At 49.9% G+C, this 22,090-nt stretch overlaps 1 protein-coding gene across 20 annotated transcripts in view; it reads left to right on the top strand.

The window, feature by feature from the left end:
* The window catches only part of GRB10 (growth factor receptor bound protein 10), a 203,055-nt gene that overhangs the window by 118,002 nt on the left and 62,963 nt on the right, over window positions 1–22,090 (top strand). For all 20 annotated transcript variants that reach the window (XM_063606236.1, XM_008962875.6, XM_034964099.3 and 17 more), the window contains 2 exons: window positions 353–575; window positions 5,147–5,288. In XM_063606236.1, coding sequence (XP_063462306.1) covers window positions 353–575; window positions 5,147–5,288 — 365 coding nt within the window. The remainder of the gene's footprint in view (window positions 1–352; window positions 576–5,146; window positions 5,289–22,090) is intronic.

Genomic DNA, 22,090 nt, shown 5'->3' with positions numbered 1-22,090 from the left:
GGTCGTGCTATGCAGCTGTGGCTGTGTGCGGTCTACCGGAGGGGGTGGGGAGGAGAGAAGGGGGTGCTGAAGGGAGCTGAGCAGATGCTCCGAATGGCTTCTCCCTGGAGACAGGTAGAAATGCAGCCCAGCTCTAATGATTGAATTGTCTCTGGAATGTCAATCATGATGAATACATGTAATATGCATGCTTCCATACAGTCATACTTGTCTTGGTGTTTCCCCTCTACCCCTTCCATAATATTTGAAAAATAGGATTGAGGTTTGGAACCTGATCACCAAGATGTACATTTGGGTTTGATTGCTCTCCATTGTTAAAGTTTCTTTTTTGCTCTTGCCTTTTTCTGTGCAGAGGATGATGTGGACCTGGAAGCCCTGGTGAACGATATGAATGCATCCCTGGAGAGCCTGTACTCGGCCTGCAGCATGCAGTCAGACACGGTGCCCCTCCTGCAGAATGGCCAGCATGCCCGCAGCCAGCCTCGGGCTTCAGGCCCTCCTCGGTCCGTCCAGCCACAGGTGTCCCCGAGGCAGAGGGTGCAGCGCTCCCAGCCTGTGCACATCCTCGCTGTCAGGTAGGTCCAGGCCTCATGGGCAGAGCCTTCTCCAAGGATGAGAGCTGTCGGCAGGGACACTGCTCTCTGTGAGTTAAATGGTGTTGGAGGGAATAGTGTTGGTCTTGCAAAGTCAAGAGGCAGATACATTGCTTTGATGGGATAACGGATACACCGAGTGTGTGCAGTGTGCTGCCCTTGGGTTGAACTTTGTAGCCAGTTCAATTCCAGTACCTTTTATTGAGTGCCTGCTATGTGCAAGGCACTGTGCTAGGTAGAGGGATATGCAGGAAGACCACCAGAGGAAAAATCTCTGGAAAGATTGGAAGAACAGCCATGGAGCTGATTGCATGCCCCAAGTCCTCACTACCCAGAGTAGGGACGGGAGGCTAGCAGCTACAGCACCCCCTGGAGCTTGTCGTGCAACCCCAGACCTCCCTCAGAGTTGCATTTTGCCACATTCCTCTGCTAATTCAGGGGTAGGCACATCTCTGTGGAAACACGGAGGCTGGAGGGAAGAACGTGCTGGGGACATTGAGGGAGGTTCCTGGGAGGTAGGATTTCTGAACGGATGTCAAAGGGTCATAGGAGCTCAGATAGATGGAGGCAGAGGTTTTGTGAGCAGAAGAGATGATGCAGATGGGGGCCGGTGCTGAAGCACTTTGTGTGCCTTTTTCAGGAGCCACGTGAGAAAGAGTTCTGGACAGGTGTGTGAAGGGGCTGGGTTTGGGTTTTGACACCAGCATTCTGGTTGCCAGGGGTCGTGGGGGCAGTGGTAGAGGGCAGCAGGGTTGGCAGAGCATGGCCGGTTTGGAAGTGGTCTCAGGAGCCCCCGGATGGGAGATGATTGTGCGCTGCCTGAGGATGAAGAAGGAGGGGGTATTTGAGCACGTTGCTGAGGAGGAGCAGCTGCGTTTTGCCAGCACTTGAATTTTGCCAGGGCTGTGAGGAGACAGAGAGTGTGTGGAGGGTGACTTGGATTTTGTCTCGAGTGCCTGGGAGGAGGGTGTCTAGAGAATGGTCATGTCGAAGGTGAAGGTGCTGAGAGTACCTTAGACATTCTGAATGAAGATCTTTGTAGAATCAAGCTGAGAGCCAGGGGCAGCCCTCAAGGATCCGCCTGTCTGCCCTGCCGCAGTCGGGATGGCGTGGGGCTCCGTGGGACCCTGCGTGCCTCTCCGGGCCTTTGCGGAGGATGTACAGCCATCTCTGCTGGGACTGCCCCTTGCCCTCACTGGCCTCTGTCAGGATGGGGTTCTGGTGCCTTCTGTCTCAGCACCCCATCTTCCGGGGAGCTCTGTTCATTTCCTGGGCTCTTCCTTGCTTCTAGAAACTTCTGAGAGTTTTCTTTGTGGTCTGACATCTTGGGTCTTCCGCAGCCCAGATAATCACCTTGCCCCAGGTGGCAGCTGTTTCTTACGGAGGGGAGAGGGTGCAGCGGCCCTGGCGCCCGTGGTCAGCTGCCTCCCCAGCTTCCCACCCCGGCTTCCCCTCCGACTTCTCACTTTTTGTCATATTCATTGATGCTGAATGAGGCCTGTCCCAGGGTTTGTTCAACTTTGCTCTTTGAAGCGTGACCCCTTGTACTTAGCTCCTGAGGAGTTAAGTCCGGTGGGAGAGCTGTTTTTCTCTTGGGAGCATCTCTTGGGAGCATCACAGTAGCCTTGGGGAGTGCCTGGGAATATGGAGTTGCAGTCGCATGGCGAAGGTGCCCGAGGGTGGGCTGGAAAGCCAGAAGGCCTGCCTCCCTGCTGGAGTAGTTGCCCAGGACCCTTGAACCTCGAGTTCTGGCTGAACTCGCCCATATGTGCCCCGGGACTACCTGCGCTAAGTCCCTGGGATGGAGGGGCAGGCTTGCTCTGTGGGACAGCAAAGCCCTCTCCCTACAGGGTCACAGGCGCTGTTCCTTGGGCCCAGTGTCTTCTCTCTGGTGTCCTCTCAGATAAGTAGTTTTGTTTCTTACTTTCAGGTGGATTAAAAAAAAATGTGGAGATCAATCTAGAATCACCAAAGATTATTTTGTGAAGTGAGGCCATTTGCTGAGTGCTTACTGTGTGCAGATGCTGATGAGCTCCTCCTTGTTATCAGTGCCCTCGGAGGGAGGCAGTATGGGTTACCCTCGCTTCCCAGCTGAGGAAACTGTGGCACAGCGGGGCGGTAACTGGGCTCACCACATCAGGTGGGAAGTGGCCATGGAGCAGGCTGCTGGGTACCAGAGGTCACGGAGCATGGTCCACGCTGCAGAGGAACTTACCGGGGGCTGCCATGCAACCCGAAGGGAGCTGGGGGGCAGGCAGGGTATGGGCAGAGGAGACGCTTGGGAAGGGCAAGAAGGCTTTGCACATAGGAAAGCCGATGGGTGAGCCGATTCTGTACAGAGAAGGAACCCAGGCTTTTGAGAGTGCAAGGGCCACGCATGTGTTCTAGACAAACACAAGTGAGCCAAGGCACAGAGAAGAAGGACCTCGCCCCTCAGCTCTGCAGTTCCTGCCACCATCCCTGACATCCCTAAATCTCAGCACCCCTCTCCATAGTCACTGTCCCTTCTATTGTGAGCCTCTTTCGTGGGGATTTTTTGTCTTTGTGTGATATCCCTTAGTCTTGCCTTAGGCGATGTCTCTGAGCCGCTTTAAAGTCAACACAGGACTTTTTAAAATGCTCAAAACAACCCAATAAATAGAGAAGCTTTTGTGGACACTAAAATGTCAGATTATCTTTTTGGGGTGAAGTCACTGGCTAGAAGCCATGGATGGGAAAGTGGCACTGGCCACCCGTTTTATCCATCTCCTCCTGTATGACAATGGCCAGACGTTTCAGTTGGACGCCTTGCCAAGGCTGAAGCTGTTATGGGAAGAGTGGGATTTGTTCACAGTAAAAATAAACTTTCTGGCATGTCGTCAAACCATTATAGGAACGGCTTTCCTGTATTTCACAGCACTGATTCCCTTCATGCCATGTGAGTTCTCGTAATTTTAAATCCATGCATCATTTGCTGGTCTACGTGGGATAGTTAGCTGGATCTTCCTTTAAAAAATAGGGAAAGTTGGTAAAAGAGAAAAAGTAATACAGTCACAAAATGTGTTTCTGTAGTGGCAAATCTCCTGGGAAAGCTAACGGATTGTTGATTTTGTGAAATCGTAAAAATTGTCAAAAAAATTACTTGAAGACACAGCCTATGATGGGGGTTTCTGAGGTATGTTTAAACATGGGGAGGGATTGGAAATGCCGAGTGAAGATAATGTGAGGTTTGCTCCCCTCTCCTTGAAGGTAGGAGGCTGCGGACAGGGCCGCGTGGCCTCAGGAAGGGTGGAGGAGGCTGTGTGTCCAGGAGTGCCCTGGAGGTGTGGGCCAGAAGTTACTTTACAGAGGGGAGGTGCCAGACACTTGACATTCGCTTTGACTTTGAACTTGATTTCTCTGCTGTTCACAGTTGCTTCTGATTCATCATACTGTGTGTGTGTTGCATAGTTGTGTGACAAGTGGGTTGTGCATTTTTCGGAGGAGGGTAACAGATGCCCCTGGAGATGTGCCAGGAAAGTAGAAGTGGTGTGTGGATTCAGCGTGTGTTTCTAAGGTGTGTTTCTAATGTGGACACAGGCTTTGCGAGGACAGATACATGAAGCTATAATTTCCAGTTAATTCAGTGTCAACAACCTTTTTATATAAATAAGCATCCATTGCATAATTCAGATGAGAACACACAGCCTTTTCTCGTATTTTCATTTGATTAGATTAATGCTCATTTCAAGGACATTGAAAAACACTTGGTTCTCATGAAAATGCTCATATTCAGAAAACTTTCACACATCAGGTATTCACTGATCAAACGGATAAGGTATTTGGAGCTGATGCCATGTCAGGTACTGAATGCTGCCTGAGATGAGCACGCACCCAGGACAACAAAACTTCGGCACCCCGCCCCTCGGCCCCCGATGCCTAATGAGGAAGAGAATTGATACCCAATACCCTTTGGGTCTGAGAATGACAACTTGTAATTTTTTTAAAGTTTTTGTTTTAGTAAAATACATGTAACATAAAATTTACCATATTAACTGTTTTTTTCAGGGTACAGTTCAGTAGTATTAATGCACACTCACAATGGTTGTACAATCTCCAGAACTTTCTCATCTTATGAAACTGAAACTCTGTCCCCAGTAAACAGCAATTCCCCATTGCCCTCCCCTTAGTCCCTGGCAGCCACCCTTCTATTTTCTATGGGTTTGAATACACTACCTACCTCACTGGGTGAAATCACACAGTGTCTCTGGTTTTGTGACTGGCGTGTTTGACTCTGCATAATGTCTTCAGGGTTCATCCGTGTTGTAGCCTGTGTCAGAATGTGCTTCCTTTTTCATGGCTGAGTAGTGTTCCATGGTATGGATATGCCACATATTGTTCATCCATTCATCCATCTGCAGACCCTTGGGATGCCTCTACTTTTTGGCTTTTGTGAAGGATGCCACTGTGAACGTGGGCATGCCAGTGACTCCTAGAAGCCCTGTGTCCTGCTTTCTGGGTGTATCACCACAGTGGTAAGGCTGGGTCATGTGGGGAATGGCAGCTTTTAACAGGCACTTATCCCTGCCTTCCAGGCGCCTTCAGGAGGAAGACCAGCAGTTTAGAACCTCATCTCTGCCGGCCATCCCCAATCCTTTTCCTGAACTCTGTGGCCCTGGGAGCCCCCCTGTGCTCACGCCGGGTTCTTTACCTCCGAGCCAGGCTGCCGCAAAGCAGGTGAGTGTGCCCCTGGCTGGAGCCCAGGCTGAGGGATATGCCAGATTATTGGGATCTGCACAGATGTGCCAGATTATTACTTTGGGAAGAAGGGCGGGAAGTCCTGGGATCTTCTCTCTCAGTTCTTTTCTTGTTGTCACAGTACTTGTTGTCCTATGAGGCCGATACAGTTTGGATGTTGTCCCCTCCAAATCCCATGTGGAATTGTAATCCCCAGTTTTGGAGGCAGGGCCTGGTGGGAGGTGATTGGATCTTAGGGGTAGATTCCTCATGGCTTGGTGCTGTCCTCACAATAGTGAGTTCTCACGAGATCTGGTTGTTTAAAAGTGCATGTCATCTCCTCCCCTTGCTCCCACTCCTGCTGTGTGAGACGCCAGTTCCTGCTTTGCCTTCTGGCATGATTGTAAGCTCCTAAGTCCTCATCAGAAGCCGAGCACATGCCTGCACCATGATTCTTGTACAGGCTGCAGAACCATAGCCAATTAAACCTCTTTTCATTATTGATCAAAACTCTTTATCTTTATATTTTAGAAAAAGTCTCATAAAAAATGGCAAATAATAACAATGATTTGATGTTTAAAGATGAATCTTAGTTCTTTGAAAAAGTTTCACCACTGGCTCAATAATAGGTGTGAAAATGCTGGGCTCACCCGGGCACCTGGATGTCAGTACACAGGAGTTGAAGAGTTTCTGTCTTGTAGTCCTGACTTTGAATATGATCTGCCGAAAGCAGAAGAGTTTCCATTGGACCCACAGGGCAATAACCTCCTTTTTGAACTTGTAGTTTCTACTTAAAGTAGATCCATGAAGTAGATAGGACACAACCATTGTCCCCATATGAGGAAACTGAGGCACAGAGCATTTCAGTAATGTGTCCAAGGTCAAACAGCCAACAAGTCAGCTTAGCAGAGAAACTGGCAGAGAAAGGGGTTGAAAGTTCCTCCCCACCGGTTGGCAGGGCTGTGAGCCAGGATGGGCTGCAGCCTCTGGAGGAAGACCCCTAGGGGTGGAGGTGATCATTAGAACAACTGCGCCATCTGATGTTTATGGAGTGAGGGATTTCTGTGTGCCAGGCCTTGTCGTAAGTGGTGGATATGTTTATTTTTTGTTTATTTATATGTTCATTTACTCCTCATGCCATCCCGTATGAATTAAGTACGCATGTTCCCTCTGTTCCACAGTTGAGGGAAGGGAGGCCCCTGTAAGCAGCTGAGCTGAGTGTGGCTGAGACCTGATGGTGCGGCTGAGTGTGACCCAGCCTCAGAATCGGAGCCTGTGATTGCAGCCACTGTGCTGATTGGCTTCCCGGGACTTTGACTTTCCTTCTGCTAAATGCATATTGTTTAGAAGTCATTTTGCCCTTCTACTTGAATCATCTCTTCTCCCTACTTGCTCTCACTTCCCTACCTTTGCTGTTCTCAAGCAAGACAGGCCAGCCATCCCTTTCTCTGCAAATCTGCCTGTCCTGTGCCATGCAAGGTCTGTCCTCTTGAGAGAGAGACCTTTTTTCCAATACCCGCTGGCTCCCAAGTGTGGGTCCCGTTCTGACCTCAGGCCCCCGGAGCAGGCTGCATTATGGCACTATCAAAACTTAGAAGGTGAGGTAAGTGTCCCTCATCTGGGAGCCAGCACTGGCTGGGCTTGTGCACTTTGTCACATGTCTAAAGTGCATCTGGGATGTCTACCTCGCTGGTGACCTTCTGCTTCAAATAAGGATCCAGACAAGCTGTCTGTGGGTTTTGTCACTGAGGTTGTTTACAGAGCTACCCATTCTAAAATAAGACCATGAAAATATTATCTGGCTCTCTCAGCCTTTGGCAAGAAAATTGGCCTCCACCCCCAGGGATTGTCCAAATTTGTAAGCAGAACAAGGAAACCGGGGAATTTTGCCTGCTGGTGTTTTTCTTGGGATCAGAGCTTGTTCCCCATGAGAACGTGGCATTGGTGTCTGTGTCACTCGTGTCCTCAAGCCCACAGAAACGACCAGGAAGGATGTTTCTCACTCAGAACTAGAACTACTTGTAGAAAGTCCTTGTTCTTTGTTCTTTTTTTTTTTTTTTCCTGACTTGCTTGAAGGGATATTTCTTTATCTGTACTTGGTGTTGACTTCTGATCTCATGAAAAGTGTGTTTTCTCAGTGCAGTCAGTAGCAAGTGCTGGACAACCTCCAGCCACTTCCCAGGGCTTTGGATCTAGGATCACGGTGGGGGATGGTGCTGGGCAAAGAGCTTTGGCTCCATTCCTTGCCCCTTGCTTGAGGAAAAGAGAAATCTGATGTTCTTCTTCCCTTCATTCAAGTCAGAGGAAGTAATGCTGAGACCAAGGTCTAGTCAAGGATTCTGAAGTAGTAGAAAAATTGACAAAGTGGACCCGATACATAAAGTGGCTTTGCTCACGGGGAAGAACTCAGTTAACATAGGAAAAGAAGAAAGCATAACGAAATCTATGGAAGGTAATGGGATAGTGAGGTGATTGGAAACTTCCTCATTCATGTCATTATGTTCACTATTAAATAGCAGATTCATGAAGAAGGCAACGGGAGGAAAAAGTAGAGATATTTAAACTTCCATGAGAAAGGAAAAATCATTCTTGCCCAAGCTTTGTAGGCAAAGCCTTCTGAAATTCCCACACAGGCATTAGTACCTTTCTTCTGCCTCTCTCCTTTTTTTTTTTTTTTTTTTTTTTTTTGAGACAGAGTCTCGCTCTGTCGCCCAGGCTTCTGGAGCGCAGTGGCGCGATCTCGGCTCACTGCAAGCTCTGCCTCCTGGGTTCACGCCAATCTCCTGCCTCAGCCTCCCGAGTAGCTGGGACTACAGGCGCCCGCCACCACACCCGGCTAATTTTTTGTATTTTTAGTAGAGACGGGGTTTCACCGTGTTAGCCAGGATGGTCTCGATCTCCTGTCCTTGTGATCCGCCCACCTCGGCCTCCCAAAGTGCTGGGATTACAGATGTGAGCCACTGCGCCTGGCCCTGCCTCTCTCCTTTTTAAGTGACTCCTTGGTAGCTCCGTAATGTGATAAGAGATCAGATGCTGGTGTCCAGAGACCCCAGGTCTGAGAGCAAGCAACTACCATGATGTGGACCTGGCGCTCCTTACAGCATGCTGAGCCCCCTGGCCCGCGTGCTGGGACAGGGTGGGAGAGTGGCAGTGGTCTCACTGCAGCATTTGTGGGCCCTCACGGGTCTGAGTTCCACCTGCAGCTCTGGTGTGTCTCCTTTCTAGACATGTAAGACACAAGCTCAGTGCCCTGTAAAGGCTGCGGGCCAATGGGACTTGATGAAAGGAAGGAGGGGAGGGAAAATTCTGCATGGGAGTAGTCATGGGTAGAGAAGAGCCCTCAGCCTCCTATTCAACAGCACGAGATTCCTCCAATGCTGCCTCCCTCTGAGCTCTCTGCCTTCGCTCACCTTGAGCCCCTACAACGGGCTGGGTGTTTTGCCAGACCCTGAGACCAAGAGGTTGACCGCAAAGTGGGCCCTGCTCTCGTGAGCTTAGCACGATGGTGACAGAGTGAAGAGCTATCTGAGGAAGCAGGATGGAGTAGTTGGTAGTCTAAGACGTGGCAGGCATGTGCCAAAAGAAAGCAGCCATTATTCTATCTAGAAGGACAGGGAGGTCTTCCCCAGCTGCCTTGCGTCCTCTCCCTGGGGATCCCAGAGCATGCAGCAGCCCCAGGCAGGCTTACCAAGTTCTTCCACGATGACTGCACCCTGGCTTCGTGACCCTGCATTGGCCAGGTTCTTCCTGAGTGCTGTGCTGAGTTTGCTAAGGGTACCCATGGGGCTTGCCTGAGTCATCTGGGTTGGCGGGAATAGCTGAATTTCAGACCTGTGATCCTCCAGCTGTAGGGGAGACTTACACCGGCGCAAAGGGGGCTACTTCTGATCGGAGATCCACGTGCTGGGATGTCACCGTCTGACAGCCCACTCATTCCTTCCTGCCTGGCTGTCCTTCACCTGCCCTGGATTCAACTTCCTCACCCTGCCCAGGCTCTGCTTCCTCTTCTGGGTCTGGGGTCCTGCCCAGGTGCTTCTACAGAAGCAGTGCAGGGTCGGTCTCACCTCCCTGGTCCCACCCAGGCTCGTTGCTACCCCCACGTGGGGTGGCACCCGCCCTGCAGCTGCTCAGCATTTGGCCAGGGGGAGCCCTGAGAGCAGTTTGTCCAACGTGCTATGGGTTCCAAACCTGGGCCGGTCAGACCCTTGATGGAAGCATGGAAATCTGGAGCCAGTAAACCCAGGCACTTCCACGCACCTCTGCCACTGGCTCATGGGCCCTCACTGGTGTTTGGGTGCTCATAAATAGTGTGAGATGTTTTGGAGTTGTCTTTCTAGACTTCTTGGGCTTTCTGTTTTATTTTGTTGTTGATGATGAATTTTAAAACAGCAATGTTTTGGCTTGTTAATATTTAAGCCAGAGTCTATTGGTCTTGCGTTTACCTGAGGTTGTACTCTATGGCTTCACCATTAAAGTGAGAGAGCACACAGACCTACTCCCTCACGGAAGGCAAAAACTGATGTTAGAGCAGACATCCCCCTTTGCTCTGGGAGAGTGCATAGAGGAACCGTGATGTATGGTTTTACATAGTGTCTGTTAGAGGTGACAGCAGTCCTCCTTGTCAGCAGTGAGTGACTTTCATTGGAAGGTATATCTTCTGTGGAGATGATTCCATCATTTATTAAATGGCATTTAATTTTATTCAGTGATTTGATTTATTTAAGTTTAATAATACCTCGTCATTGACTTACCAAAAATACAAATACATAAGAATTTCTTTCTGAGTGTTTAATTTCTTTCCTCTAAAAGGTGGTGAAATTAAATTAGTCATTGTTCAGGAAACTGGATATTTGTGGTAAAAATCAACAGGGTATTTTTAACTGCTTTGTGACTCCTTTGAAAAGACAGGCTGTTGTGGTAAGGGTGATTGATATAGCAAAGACTTGTGAGCCCTGAGGCCAAGCACCATGCTCCGGCCGGAGAGGCTGGGCTCACGGTCTAGTTGGTGCCACTGGGTCTCTGTGGTGAGGCTCCCTTTGATCTTGGTGCCCTGGCGGACACTGGCTGCAGTGGTCCTCCTTTGCGTCAGACCCTCCGGGGCCTTCTGAGTTGAGGAAGTGCCATGCAGTGTGCCTGGAGCTGGCCTCGGGTGTCGGGAGGGAGGGGCACCACAGAAGGATATGCTCCAAGACCTGGGACTTGGGCCAGGTGCCAGACAATCCTGGGTAAATACCAGAGCTGTCCCCCCTGCTCCCATAGACACACTGCAGAGGACCCTGGCCGGTGGGCTGGCCCCCCGCCACGGCCTGGTGACTGTCTCCCTCTGCTGTACTTCTTTAAGGTCCTGGGAGAGGAGAGAAAGGTGAGTGGGGTGCCATTTTCCTCCTGCAGGTGCTGGGTGAAGTTCAGAAGGCTCTGAGAGGCTGAGGGGAGCCATGTGTATAGGTACATTTGACTGTTCAGGCTGGTGGGTACGATACCCTGTAGGGGGGCTGTCCCAAAGGCCTTCTCGGTTCCTGCATTCTGATCCTGGCTGTTTGCTGTGTGAGGAGGGTCTCAGCTCAGCGACATCAGAAGTCAGGGCGGAAGTAGCTCCTCGAGGCAAGACTGAGCGTCGGTGTCCACGCTAGGGAAGAGGGGCCCTGTGTCCACAGCCACCGCCCATCAGCCGAGCATGGCCAGCAGGAGCATGGGACCAGTGTCACCAGAAAATTGGATGCTTTGAGAGAAATCAGAATTGCCACTGAAGACCTGAACTCTCCACATTTTGCACATTTCAGTGTCTGTAAGCACTGTGTGGGCTGAAGCAGACACCCTGGCAGGCAGGTCCTGGCCTGCTGGTTTCGGCTGTGGCATCCTGCGAGGTGACTCCTATGGTGTCTGCATTGTCTCCCTGCACCTGGCATGCCAGGGGCTTTCCCTGATGGGCACTGGATCTGGCGTCCACTAAGGGCTCAGCAAGCTGGGATGATGGCCTGAATCTAAAAAGGATTACATTAAATAGGCTTTCAAAATGATGTCTGCACATGCAGCTACAAAAGTATCACCAAGAGGATGGCAGCTGCAGCCGCTGCTGCTTGTGAGAGAAGGGCTCAGTTAGTTAGACACGTGGCTCCAGTCAGCAGTCCAGTGTGACCTTTCCTGAGTGGCTGGCTTGACCATTCTGCTCTGACAGAAATAGGTTTTCTAGAAGCTAGTGGCTTTGTTGTGTTCTTTCTTGGATGCCATTATCCCTGTGAGAAGGACCCTAGTCACATGGCACTCATCCCAAGTGGAGGGACTTGATGGTGAGAGGCTGTGGCAGGAGGCAAAGGAGAAAATGGGAAGTGGTTAAGGATCATTTGGGGCACTTGTGGCTATTTCCTACAGCACACACGTGGGAGGGATGCCTCCTACTCTCTGGGTCCAGAGGCTGGAACAAGGGCCAGAGAGGTACAGGGAGGTGCCACCTACTCCTTGTGGGGGAAGGTCCCTTCACCTGTCAGCATCCCCAGGGAGGGGGCTGCCTGGGGTCCCACTTCCTGTCACTGGAATGTCCCAGCAGCATCTCACTCTGCAGCAGGAGTGGCCTTGCCCTTCCCAGGCTGTGCTGGCTGTATCTCCATGTCAGCCCTGAGGATGCACCCTGGGCCCTCTTCCCTGTCATCCTCACCCGTGGAGCAGGGACAGCGAGTGGGCCTTTGAAAGAAATGTTTTAAGTCAAGGGATAACTGAAAATGTAATGAATCAACAAATGAATCTATGTTATGGAAGAGAATTTGCAAAATTGGTAAAGGTTGAAGTAGATTCCCTTGAGAGTCTAGCTCAGGTGTCTGTAAGAGCATCACCTGAAAGCATAAGGAATAGCTTCTCTGCATTCCAGATGGGCAAGGAAGAGGCTTCGGATGAATCAGGTGATGTTAGACCAAGACTCACATTTGGGTTCTAAGAGATTCTATCAGGTAGAATCTTAATTTTCCTGTTTTTTAGCATCTGTTGGTGGTTACTACACATTTAATTTTCACAGCACTTCCACATGCTGCAAGGGAGAGACTATTTTCATATGGTGAAACCAAGGTCCTGAAGCTCCACAAGGTGAAATACTTTGGCTGGAGTCACACAGCCAACTAGAGGTACAGGCTGGAAATGTACTCAATCTAGATGAGCCCAAAGCCTTAGTCTTCTTCCTGCCCCTCCCAGACCTCTGAGGTCAGCACCCTGCTGAGTTTGGAGAAGACACTCTGAGTCTGTCCAGCCTCCTGCCTGGGGCTGAAGCATCACCCCCCAAATGCAGCACACACTGGCATTTGCTGCTGAAAGGAGATGGATTTGTGCAGGCAGTGGAGGAGCTTAGCATCCAATTCTGAATAACCCTTCATTTCTTGGAGGTATTGGGAGACTTTCATTCCACTTATCAGGGAGCCTCGGTTTCCTGATCGTGCCTCGCACATCCTGGGTCATGACCATCGGAGAGGAAGACCTCTCTGAGAAGGAGGCCCAGGGGCTTTTAAGGACAGCACCTTCACTGCCAGGAAGCTGCCCCTCCTGCCATGCACCAGCCTGGGACTGCCAGGGGCTTGGTCTTCAACTGAGAAGGACAAGGCACCTGGGCATGGGGCCAGACTCCAACTCCACAACATTGCAGGTAATGACAGTAGTAACACCAGCTGCTGAGATGTGGGGAGTCCTTCTCCTGGCAAGCGTGGGACACTGTGCTTCACCTGCTTTCAGGATGCCTTTGGCTGCAAGAAACAAAACCAAATCCGTCTGGTCTCTATTGTAAGGAGAGTTGCTTTTGCAGAACAGGAAGTCTAGGGCCGGAGACAGCAGCCACCACAGCCTCGTCCTGTGTCACGGCACTTGTCCTCTCTCCACAACGGCAGCTGGTGAGACCAGAGTTGGGCTTGTCACCCAGAAGCAGCTGTTCCATATACGGGTGGGTAAGCCAGGTATGCAGAAATGTGAAGTGGTGGCAAGGGCAACTGAGGCAACATGTGGGGCGCACTGACCCCACAGGTCCCAGTGAGTTGGTTGTGGTGTGTGATGCCAAGAACAGATTCACATGTTGAAGAAGCAGAAACCAAGAGCAGGCAGAGAACTGACTCCTACAGTAAATGTACAGAGGTGCTGAGACAAGAGGGTGGGGTGTCCCCAGGGGCACCCTAGAGAGGAGTGCCGGTGAAGAAAAAGTACAGTAATGCTATTCGGAACTTGTTTATTTATGAACTTAAGACAAGCTCAGTGGACACTTTGGGGTGGCTTTGACAGGCCACACTTTCCTTCAGCCAATAAAGGTTCTCGTGCAGCTACATAATGAGTTTTTAGAGCACATTTTTCCATTTGTTATTCAAACACAATTAGTCACATAGTTTAACCCTGTTAGTAATAGGACATAAATCTTGTCTTAGCTCCAATCAGCTCTTCTCCCTCTGCTTAATTTTAAAAATTAATTTTCTGGAACCACAGTAATCACTTTGGATAAGGGTTTGTGCATACAATTATTTACTAATGATCAAAATTAGGTCTCCTGAGGCTTTAACTGCATGCAATATGTTAGACCATCTTTGCTGAGAAAAACTAGTCCTGGCCTCCCAGTGCAGGTTGTTTCACAGAATGTATTGCACGGAGAGAATGCTCTCTCTTGCAAATGTGTGTCTGCAACTGGGCCTGTCCCGAGCAGTTTGCTGGTGGGCCTTGCTGAGGATGGACTTCCTCCATCCTTTAGCCCCTTCCACCCACTGGCAAGCCCTGTTACTCTTAGCGCCTCCACAGTCTGCCCATGTCACCTTCTCTGGTGCCTTTGGAGATCAGAAGACATTGGGGCCTGAGCCTAACTGCAGTTTACCCTGAGTGCTGGGGACCCTGAGGGGTGCTGGCTGCAGTGAGTTGGGTCTGCAGCCCCCAGGGCCTTGGCCCTGGCGGGATGGATAAGATGCTGCGCCATCACAGGATGGTCCCTTGTGGCTTCATGCACGCAAGAGTCAGCATGAGGTGCACTTCAACTCATCCCGCCATTTTCAAGTTAAAATCCTCTGTCCTCGGCCCCCCTCACACCTGCATCTCTAACTCCTTTCCTTCTGCTACTGCGTGGCTCCTGTCTCCCAACGGAAGCCACCTGCCTGTAACCATTTCCCCTCTGCACCGAGAGGCCGCGGTGTGGAGGGGGAGCTCCTGCCCACGGCACTTGGAAGGTGCTGGGGCAGAACCCAGCTCCAGCGCTGATGTGTGGCAGCATCTCTGGAAACTTCCATTTCCTGCTCTGTCTGAGGAGGCGGGGCCCTGCTGATGTCTCTGTGTCTTGGAGCTCAGGACAGTCAAATCTGCACCACGGCTGCTTCCCCTCTTGCTGTGTGAACGTGGCAGGACGTCCACCCCACCCCACTTCCTGCATGGACATGGCTCCATGGCTGTGCCCTACCTCCCTTCCTGCATGAATGCAGCACCACAGCTGCACCCCCCACTTCTGTGGATGTGGCATGATGGCTGCACCCCCACTTCCCATTTGAATGCGGCACCGCAGTTGCGCCTCCCCGCCACTTCCCCTGTGGACGCGGCATGATGGCTGCACCCCCTACTTCCCACGTGAACACGGCACCGCAGCTGTGCCCCCATGCCCCTTTACTGCATGAACGCGGCACCACTACTGCGCCCCCACACCCCTTTACTGCATGAACACGGCACCGCTACTGTGCCCCACCCCTTTGCCGTGTGATCACTGCCTTCATCAGGAGTGACCACGAGACATGTGCTCTTAAGGAACCTGAGGCCCAGGGAGGATAAAGTCATCTTCCAAGGTCATTGACAAATACATCACAAAAAGTGGGTTTAGACTTAGGACCTGAGCTTCTAGCTGGCTTCTCAGTGTGCCACAACAGTGCCCCAGACGACAGAAATGCATTTCAGTACACCTAAGTGAACTCTCAACTTGTCATTCAATTACTTATGAGGGGACGCGTGAATCCCTGAAACCGTGCAAGCAAAACCCACACATGTAGCAGATCCCATTGCATTGCTCACCATCATTTATGCCCTCCGGCGTGGCCACCACTGAAGGATGGATGTTCTAACCTTATGGTCCTGTAATATGCTCCTCTAGGTGAGGGGCTGTCCTGGACAGGCTCTAGACAGAGATGAGTTTGCTGTACTGTCTGCCTTCCAAGACTCGGGCTACCCGGAGAAGAGATGTGGGCACACACACTATTGCACAGCTGCTTAGCTCAGCATGGGAGATAGGTGCAGGACCCAGAGCGACCTAGGAGCAGCCCTGTGTCCAGCCTTGAGCGTTGGCAGGTTTGGGGGGCCTCGGTGACTGTGAGCATTGCATTTGAGCCAAGGCTTTAACAGCAGGGTGGCCAGGACATGTTTTTTTCAAAGGGGGGCTTGGCTAGGCTCCCTCAGCTCTCCGTGGTTTGAGTAGGGTCTAGCTTTCTGGGTTTCAGTCTTCCTCTGGCGTTGCTGAGGTGACTGAGATCTCTCCACGTTTTTTACCTCTCATTTTCTAGAATGCCAGTTACCTGAGTTGTCCTGAGGGGGAAAAAGCCATGCAGGTTCAGTAAGTTTGGGAAATTTGGCATCGTCTATCGTTTTCTTGGCAAGTCTACATTTCCCGTTTGATTTTAGAGGATCTGAAAAATCTTACAGAAAAAGAAAACCTACCTATTCACTCAAGCTAAGCTAGAGCATCTGAAACATTTGTGATCACAGAAGTGCTTTAGAGACAGCACCTGTAAACTTTACACAGAACGCGCTTTGGGAAAGGGTGCTAAATTGCCCATGATTATTTTTAAAATGGTGAATGTCATCCTCACTTTTTTAGACTTTTCTGGCAGCTTTGCTAAAGCGGAGGTCTCTCACAGCTCTCTAGGGACCGCAGCCCCTGCAGTCTGAGAGTAATCCTGAAGGCCCGACGTGACGGCACCTGCATGTTCCCGTGTTTGCATCAGAGCAAGTGATGCAGTTGCAGCGAGGCAGTCGTGACCTGGAGCAGACCACTTGTTTGGCTAAATATGACACAGGAAATCAGTGCAGGAATCTTATGTGAAATCCCAACTACTAGTGTTTCTCCGGTGTACAAATATCTTTTAAAATATAAACCTCTGAATTTGAGGGGCCTAAAACAGATATTTTATTGTAGCATTGAATACCTCTTGATATCTATAGCTGTCAAGAGCATTGGAAATGTGAGCACTTAAATTATATACGTCTTTCACAGAAAGAATCACCATAGTTTTGCCAAAAATCTAAGTCTGTGCCTTGCCCACCTGTGGCCATCTACGTGCGGCTCCTGTGGACTCAAAGGCAAGAGCAGTGTGCAGTCATTGGTTATCGGTGGCCATCAGTGCTTTCACAGAGACCGCCTATTTTGCTAGCAACAGGAAATAATTTTCCTTGGCAAACTGATTTGCTAATTCTTGCTGCTGCTTTGACTCGAAATTTCATCAGATAAGGGGGAACCACTAGACAATGCACTTTCCCCAATTTACCTACCTGACAGCTTCTGCCATAAATGACTGTGAGCAAACAGCCTGCTGGTTTGTGTTTGGTTTTGAGTAGGAATCCACAGTTCACCCACTGGAGAAGCCTGTTACACTCACTGAACGTGGACATTGGCGCTTTATTTATACCTGTGACCAGCCACGGAGGGACTTTTCTTTTCTCCTGCAATAGGCGCATGTGGCAGGTCCACCCAGTTTAGGATAAAGTGTTCTAGAGTTTACAGTCGAGAAGTGTTAGGCCTCTGGGTCTTGGCTGAGACCCAAGATGAGATGGGCCATCTAGGCCACTGCCTGGACAATGGCCATCTCTTTTCCTCCATGTCTTTTCTGTTCTTCTTTCCTTAGGCTCTCGCCTCAGTCTCTTAACTGGCTGAAGGACAAGTAGTTTGAGTAATAAAAATGTAAAAAAGAAAAAAAAAAGAATTAGTGGAGGAAACCAAGTGAAAGTGTTTTGAAAATCCAAAAAAGTCACAAGAGAATTTGGTAAACATCCTCCCTCTGCTGTTGGTGCCAAGTCTGGACATTTCTAGGAAAGAGAGTGCAGACATAGTCCCTGTGTGGGAAGGTTTACAAATACATACCCTCTGCTGGTGATTTTTATTTTTTGGTCCCTGAGAGAACCAAATGCTAATGACTAACATGGTTTATCTTTTACTTTGCCCTAAAATAGCATCTTCGCTGTCATCTTACAACAGAGATTCTCTAGAATCAGGGCAGTAGTTTCTAGCCCTATTTATAGAACCCTGGCATCTTCAGATTTATTTATATGAGGAAATCCCCGAAAAGATTTAAATGGGAACACCATGTACCGGCGCACATTCCTCTCTTTTTGTTCACGGGTAGTGTTTCTGCTCACACAGTCCCTGGTCTCTCTGCAGAATCCTGGAAGGGAATGAGAGGCAGTGTTGCTGTGCCAGGAGCAGCGGGAACATCACAGACACTGGAGGAAGTGGGAAGCAACATTGCTTTCTTCTTCATTTAACCTTGGAGCCTAAGTGTGACTGCCCTTTTGACTCTGACCATTGAACTGGCACAAAAACAGTATTGTAACAGTATTAAAAACAAAGTCAGCTCTTTCCATCTGCCCAGAGTTTGGTCGAGTTCCTGGCCCCTCGGCATTTTATCAGGTTTTAGTAAAGGTGGATATAATTTTAGATGTGTTTTCAGTTATTTAACATCTCATAAGTATTTTCTGTGTTTCTTAGTGTGGTCTTCCTAAAAAACACTCACGATAGCTGATACCTACATTGATGAGTACCAATTTGTGCCATATTTACCTACTTCACAGTGACCAGATAATTTGCATTGTCGTCCAGTGTCTGTGCTATAAATGATGCTTCACTGGGTGCCTGCAGTGCAGCTGTTGCCACGTTTTGAATCCTTTCCCCAGGGTAGACCCTAGAAGTCAGATTCCTACTAAAAGGTTGAGGATGTTTTATAGCTCAGGATGTGTGTTGCTATATCTGTCTGCAAAGACCTGCTTATGTTGATTACCACATCCGGGATAGAGTGAGTTTCAGGACTTTCGAGCCCTGACCCCATTCCTGGAACCTTTCTCCACCTCTGCATTCTCCCTAATGAGAGAGTGGCTCAGAGGCACTGCATGGTAGCACACGGTGGCTTTGGAAGCCTGCCTTCCCCAGCAGGGGTGGAACTCTGTGTCCCAGGTGGTCAGCAGCTGTTTGCAGAGACTCCAGGATTTGTGTCTTCAGAATACCGCAGACACCTTAGCAAGCCCTCTGGCTTTTCCGTGGCTATTTCTGGGTGTATAGTAATTGTATGACAAGTCAGGCCTGTGTGGCCCTGCAGTGACAGGGATGAAGGAAGAAGAGAGTCTAGTGGCGTTTACATAGGTTACTGCATAGTCACCACATCGGGTCTCTGACCTTATGAGCTTAGAGATCTCCAGCATGTATTGTTCCAGTAGTTACACATCCTGTCTTTTTCAGCTGTGCAGCACAGCTCACTGCCACTGCCTCCCTGACATGGTCTCAAGTCCACAGGATCGCCCTGGGACGGAGGATCAGAGTGACCGATAGCAAGCAAGGACCTTGGGTCTGCTTGTCTAAACCCCTCACATGTGTGCACATCTCACACTCTGCGCTCAGCCTGCACCTGTCTCCTCAGGGTTCCAACATCCCCTACCAGGACACAGTCAGGAAATAACGCCCTTACTGTCCTCTGTTCCTCTCTTGTGCCCATTCACTGATAGATTTTAGGTGGTTTCTACATGCAGGTACTGCCTGGGTGCTGGGGTCTGAGGCTGGCAGGGCAGACACAGCCTTGCCCTCTGGGAGCCCATAACCCAGTGAGAGAAACCAATGCTAATCACCTCATAGAGGCACATTATCACAGACAGTTTCCAACATGCTGCCAGGACATTCCATCATGTGGGGAGAGCTATCAGTGGGGCCGAAGATGAGGAATCCTTAAGTGCCTTGGAAGGCATACAGTGTTCCAGAAAGAGGGAATGAGGACAGTTGAGGAAGGCACAGGCACCCTGGATGGTGGCTGAGATAGTATAGAGGAGGCAGCGCCTAGGAAGCCAGGGCCTTAGGTGTCTCAGGAAGAGATTGGTCTCCAGGGCAAAGGAGGTCTCTGGCAGAGAGGGGAAAGCAGCTTTGTACTTTGCTTTGCCTGCTGCAGTGTGAAGGATGGACTGGGCTGGAGGAGGTGTGGGATAGCCGGTTGGGATGCAGGTGCAGGAGATGCTGACGTGTTATCTGGACTAGGGCAGTGGAGTGAAGTTGGACAGCTGAGTGCATCTAAGTAAAATTGGTAAGATGTGATTTATTGATTTCTCATAGTTTTCATGGTCTGTAAGACAACTTGCAGTTCTGTGTTTCCTCTGTCTTTAAATATATGTTCAACCTAACGCTCAGGTCATTTCTAGATACCGTTCTCCAATAAAAGGAGCCAGGGCTGCCTGGGAGATGCTTAAAGAATGAAGGGGACATGGCATAAAGACACAGGAGCCAGCATGAAGGGCCAGGGGAAAATAATAACTTACGTGTGTGGAAACACCTGGCAGACACTCTTCCCAGGTGAGCCACACTGATGTCACCAAAAAAGGGTCAGGGCAGCATTGTGTGGCTCCTGAGCTGTGGCACCCAGGGGGACAACAGCATCTCTACAGCTAATCTCAAAGGGATGTCAGCTGAACCAGAACCAAGAGACATTCTAGAGAATGACCTCGGGTTTTGAGGTCATAGAAGACCCCCACAGAAACAAAAGCCAAAAACAAAACCCAAATCTGAGGAACTAAAGAGCCAAGGCAGTCAAACGCAGCTTGGGTCCTGGACTGAATCATGAACCAAGAACAACATTGTTTTTGTTTTTGTTTTTTTTTCCTTTTCTAAAAGGACAGGAGTCAGACACTTGGCTAAATTTGGATGAGGTCTGTAAATTAGCTAATGGTAGTATATCAGTGTTAATTTCCTGATTTTGATCATTGTACTGTAGTTATGCGAGTGTTCTTGTTTGTAGGAAATATACACAAAGCCATCTAGCAGGAAAGGGGCTTGATGTCTGCAACCCACTCTCCTAGGTAGGTAGGGAAAGAGAATGGGAATTTGATAAAGCGAATGGGGTGAAATGTTAATATTTGGAGTACTAAGGTGAAGAATATATACAGAGAGTTTTTGTATTGCTTTTTGCACATTTTTTGTAAAAATGCTAAGCAAATTATTTCAAAATAAAATTATTTCAAAATAAAATGCTAAACAAAGAAAAACCCCTGCTTAGAATCAAAAATGTGCCTCTTAACATGCACTGATGCTGCAGTGAGCTCTTTCTAGAGGAGAAACCTCACAGAAAACAGAACTGACCAGGTCATCCCACAGTAATTCTCCCTGTTGACCAGAACCTCGTCTGTTAAGGCCAGACCAGGGCAAGCTCTGCAGAGGTGCCCTTGCCTGGGACTCTGTGAGGCCTGGCAGCGGCCACCTGAAGGCAGGAGAATATTTATTGCCATCAACTGATCTGTCTCTGGTTTTTCACAACTCGGGATCAAGGCACGCTCTGAGCTGGTGCTGTTGGCCATGGGAAACACTCGCAGAGCCACCTCCCTGGGACCCCGTGGTGCCCTAGGCATCCCCAGGCATTCCCCACACTTCAGGAGAAGCTGGGGACATGCTGCTGCTTCCTTCCTTCTTTCCAAAAGCCATGGAATACTCATAATTCTGTTGGCAGAACACACTGTGCAAAGGGGGTTGTCTCTTCCATGCTCAGCTTCCTTGTGTATAAACGTCATCCGAGGGCGGGGGATTCCTGAGCCTTCAGCCCTTGAGCCTCAGCATACTGTGAAAGGTTCCCGAGAAGACGGAACACAAGGGAATAAAGACCTCATGGTCTCAAGCACAGTGACAGCCGCATGGTTACACTTCTAGCTGGATTTATATTAGTGTCTGTAATCACTTACAGTTCAAGAGGAAGATCTTGTTATCATTGTGAGCCCCTTCCAGCCTGTACTTTAGAGGTCCCTTTTTGATCTACCATCTTTACTTGGGTAGCTTCTTCATGTAGCCACCTGGGGGATGGCAGGGGTGGCTAGTCATGGACCCTGTGAACAGTGGTGAAGCGTGTGGAAGGAAAACTTAAGTCTCTTCCCGATGCATCGTTTCACCAGCCCGGGGAGGCCAGCGGCTGAAGTGGTCTCTGGCAATTTCCAAGGGGAGGAGTGTGGGAGAACTCAGAGGGCTGGGAGGGCTCTTCCTGCCTGGGGAGGGTTGTGGCTTGGAATACATGCAGGGCAGTTGTGCAGAGCCTAAGCTGCACGTGTGTACACACACCTGCACTTGTTGTGTGCTGTTTCCTATGAGATGAAAATGTCAGACCTGAAATCTCTTCCTGAGTCCCCCACTCTCTTGGCTGTCCCAGTTGCAGCGGGTGGGGCTGGCCGAGACAAACAACTTTTAGTGCAATAGCGTCTGGAGGCTGTGGGAGATTAGTTGTACTCCTCTTGTGCAAGCCCTTATGTATGCTGTGGCTGTTCCCGGCTTCATGGGCGGTGCTGCAGCACAGCACAGACTCTTCCTGCTGTGGCTACCTCCTGCTGCCCCACCACACAGTCCTCCCTCGGAGCATGCACTGGGGCCCACGGCCTAGGGCTGACAGTGCCTAGGAAGACGGTGCCTGCCTGCTGCCCGTGCCCAAGAAGATGCCTTGCTCCTCATCGTACTGGGGCCAGCTGAAGAAGGGCACAGAGGCCAGCAGGGGGTAGTGTGAAGTGGGCCCTGGTATATTGCACTCAGCAGTTGCTCACTTCCTTTGTAACCAGTTACATGAGAGGGGACAAAAATTCTTCATTGTATTCCAGTAAGATTCTAG

The sequence above is a fragment of the Pan paniscus genome, chromosome 6 (genome assembly GCF_029289425.2).
Source record: "Pan paniscus chromosome 6, NHGRI_mPanPan1-v2.0_pri, whole genome shotgun sequence".
Lineage (NCBI taxonomy): Eukaryota > Metazoa > Chordata > Mammalia > Primates > Hominidae > Pan > Pan paniscus.
The sequence above is the reverse complement of the archived record's forward strand: the minus strand, read 5'-3'. Positions and strand labels throughout refer to the sequence as shown.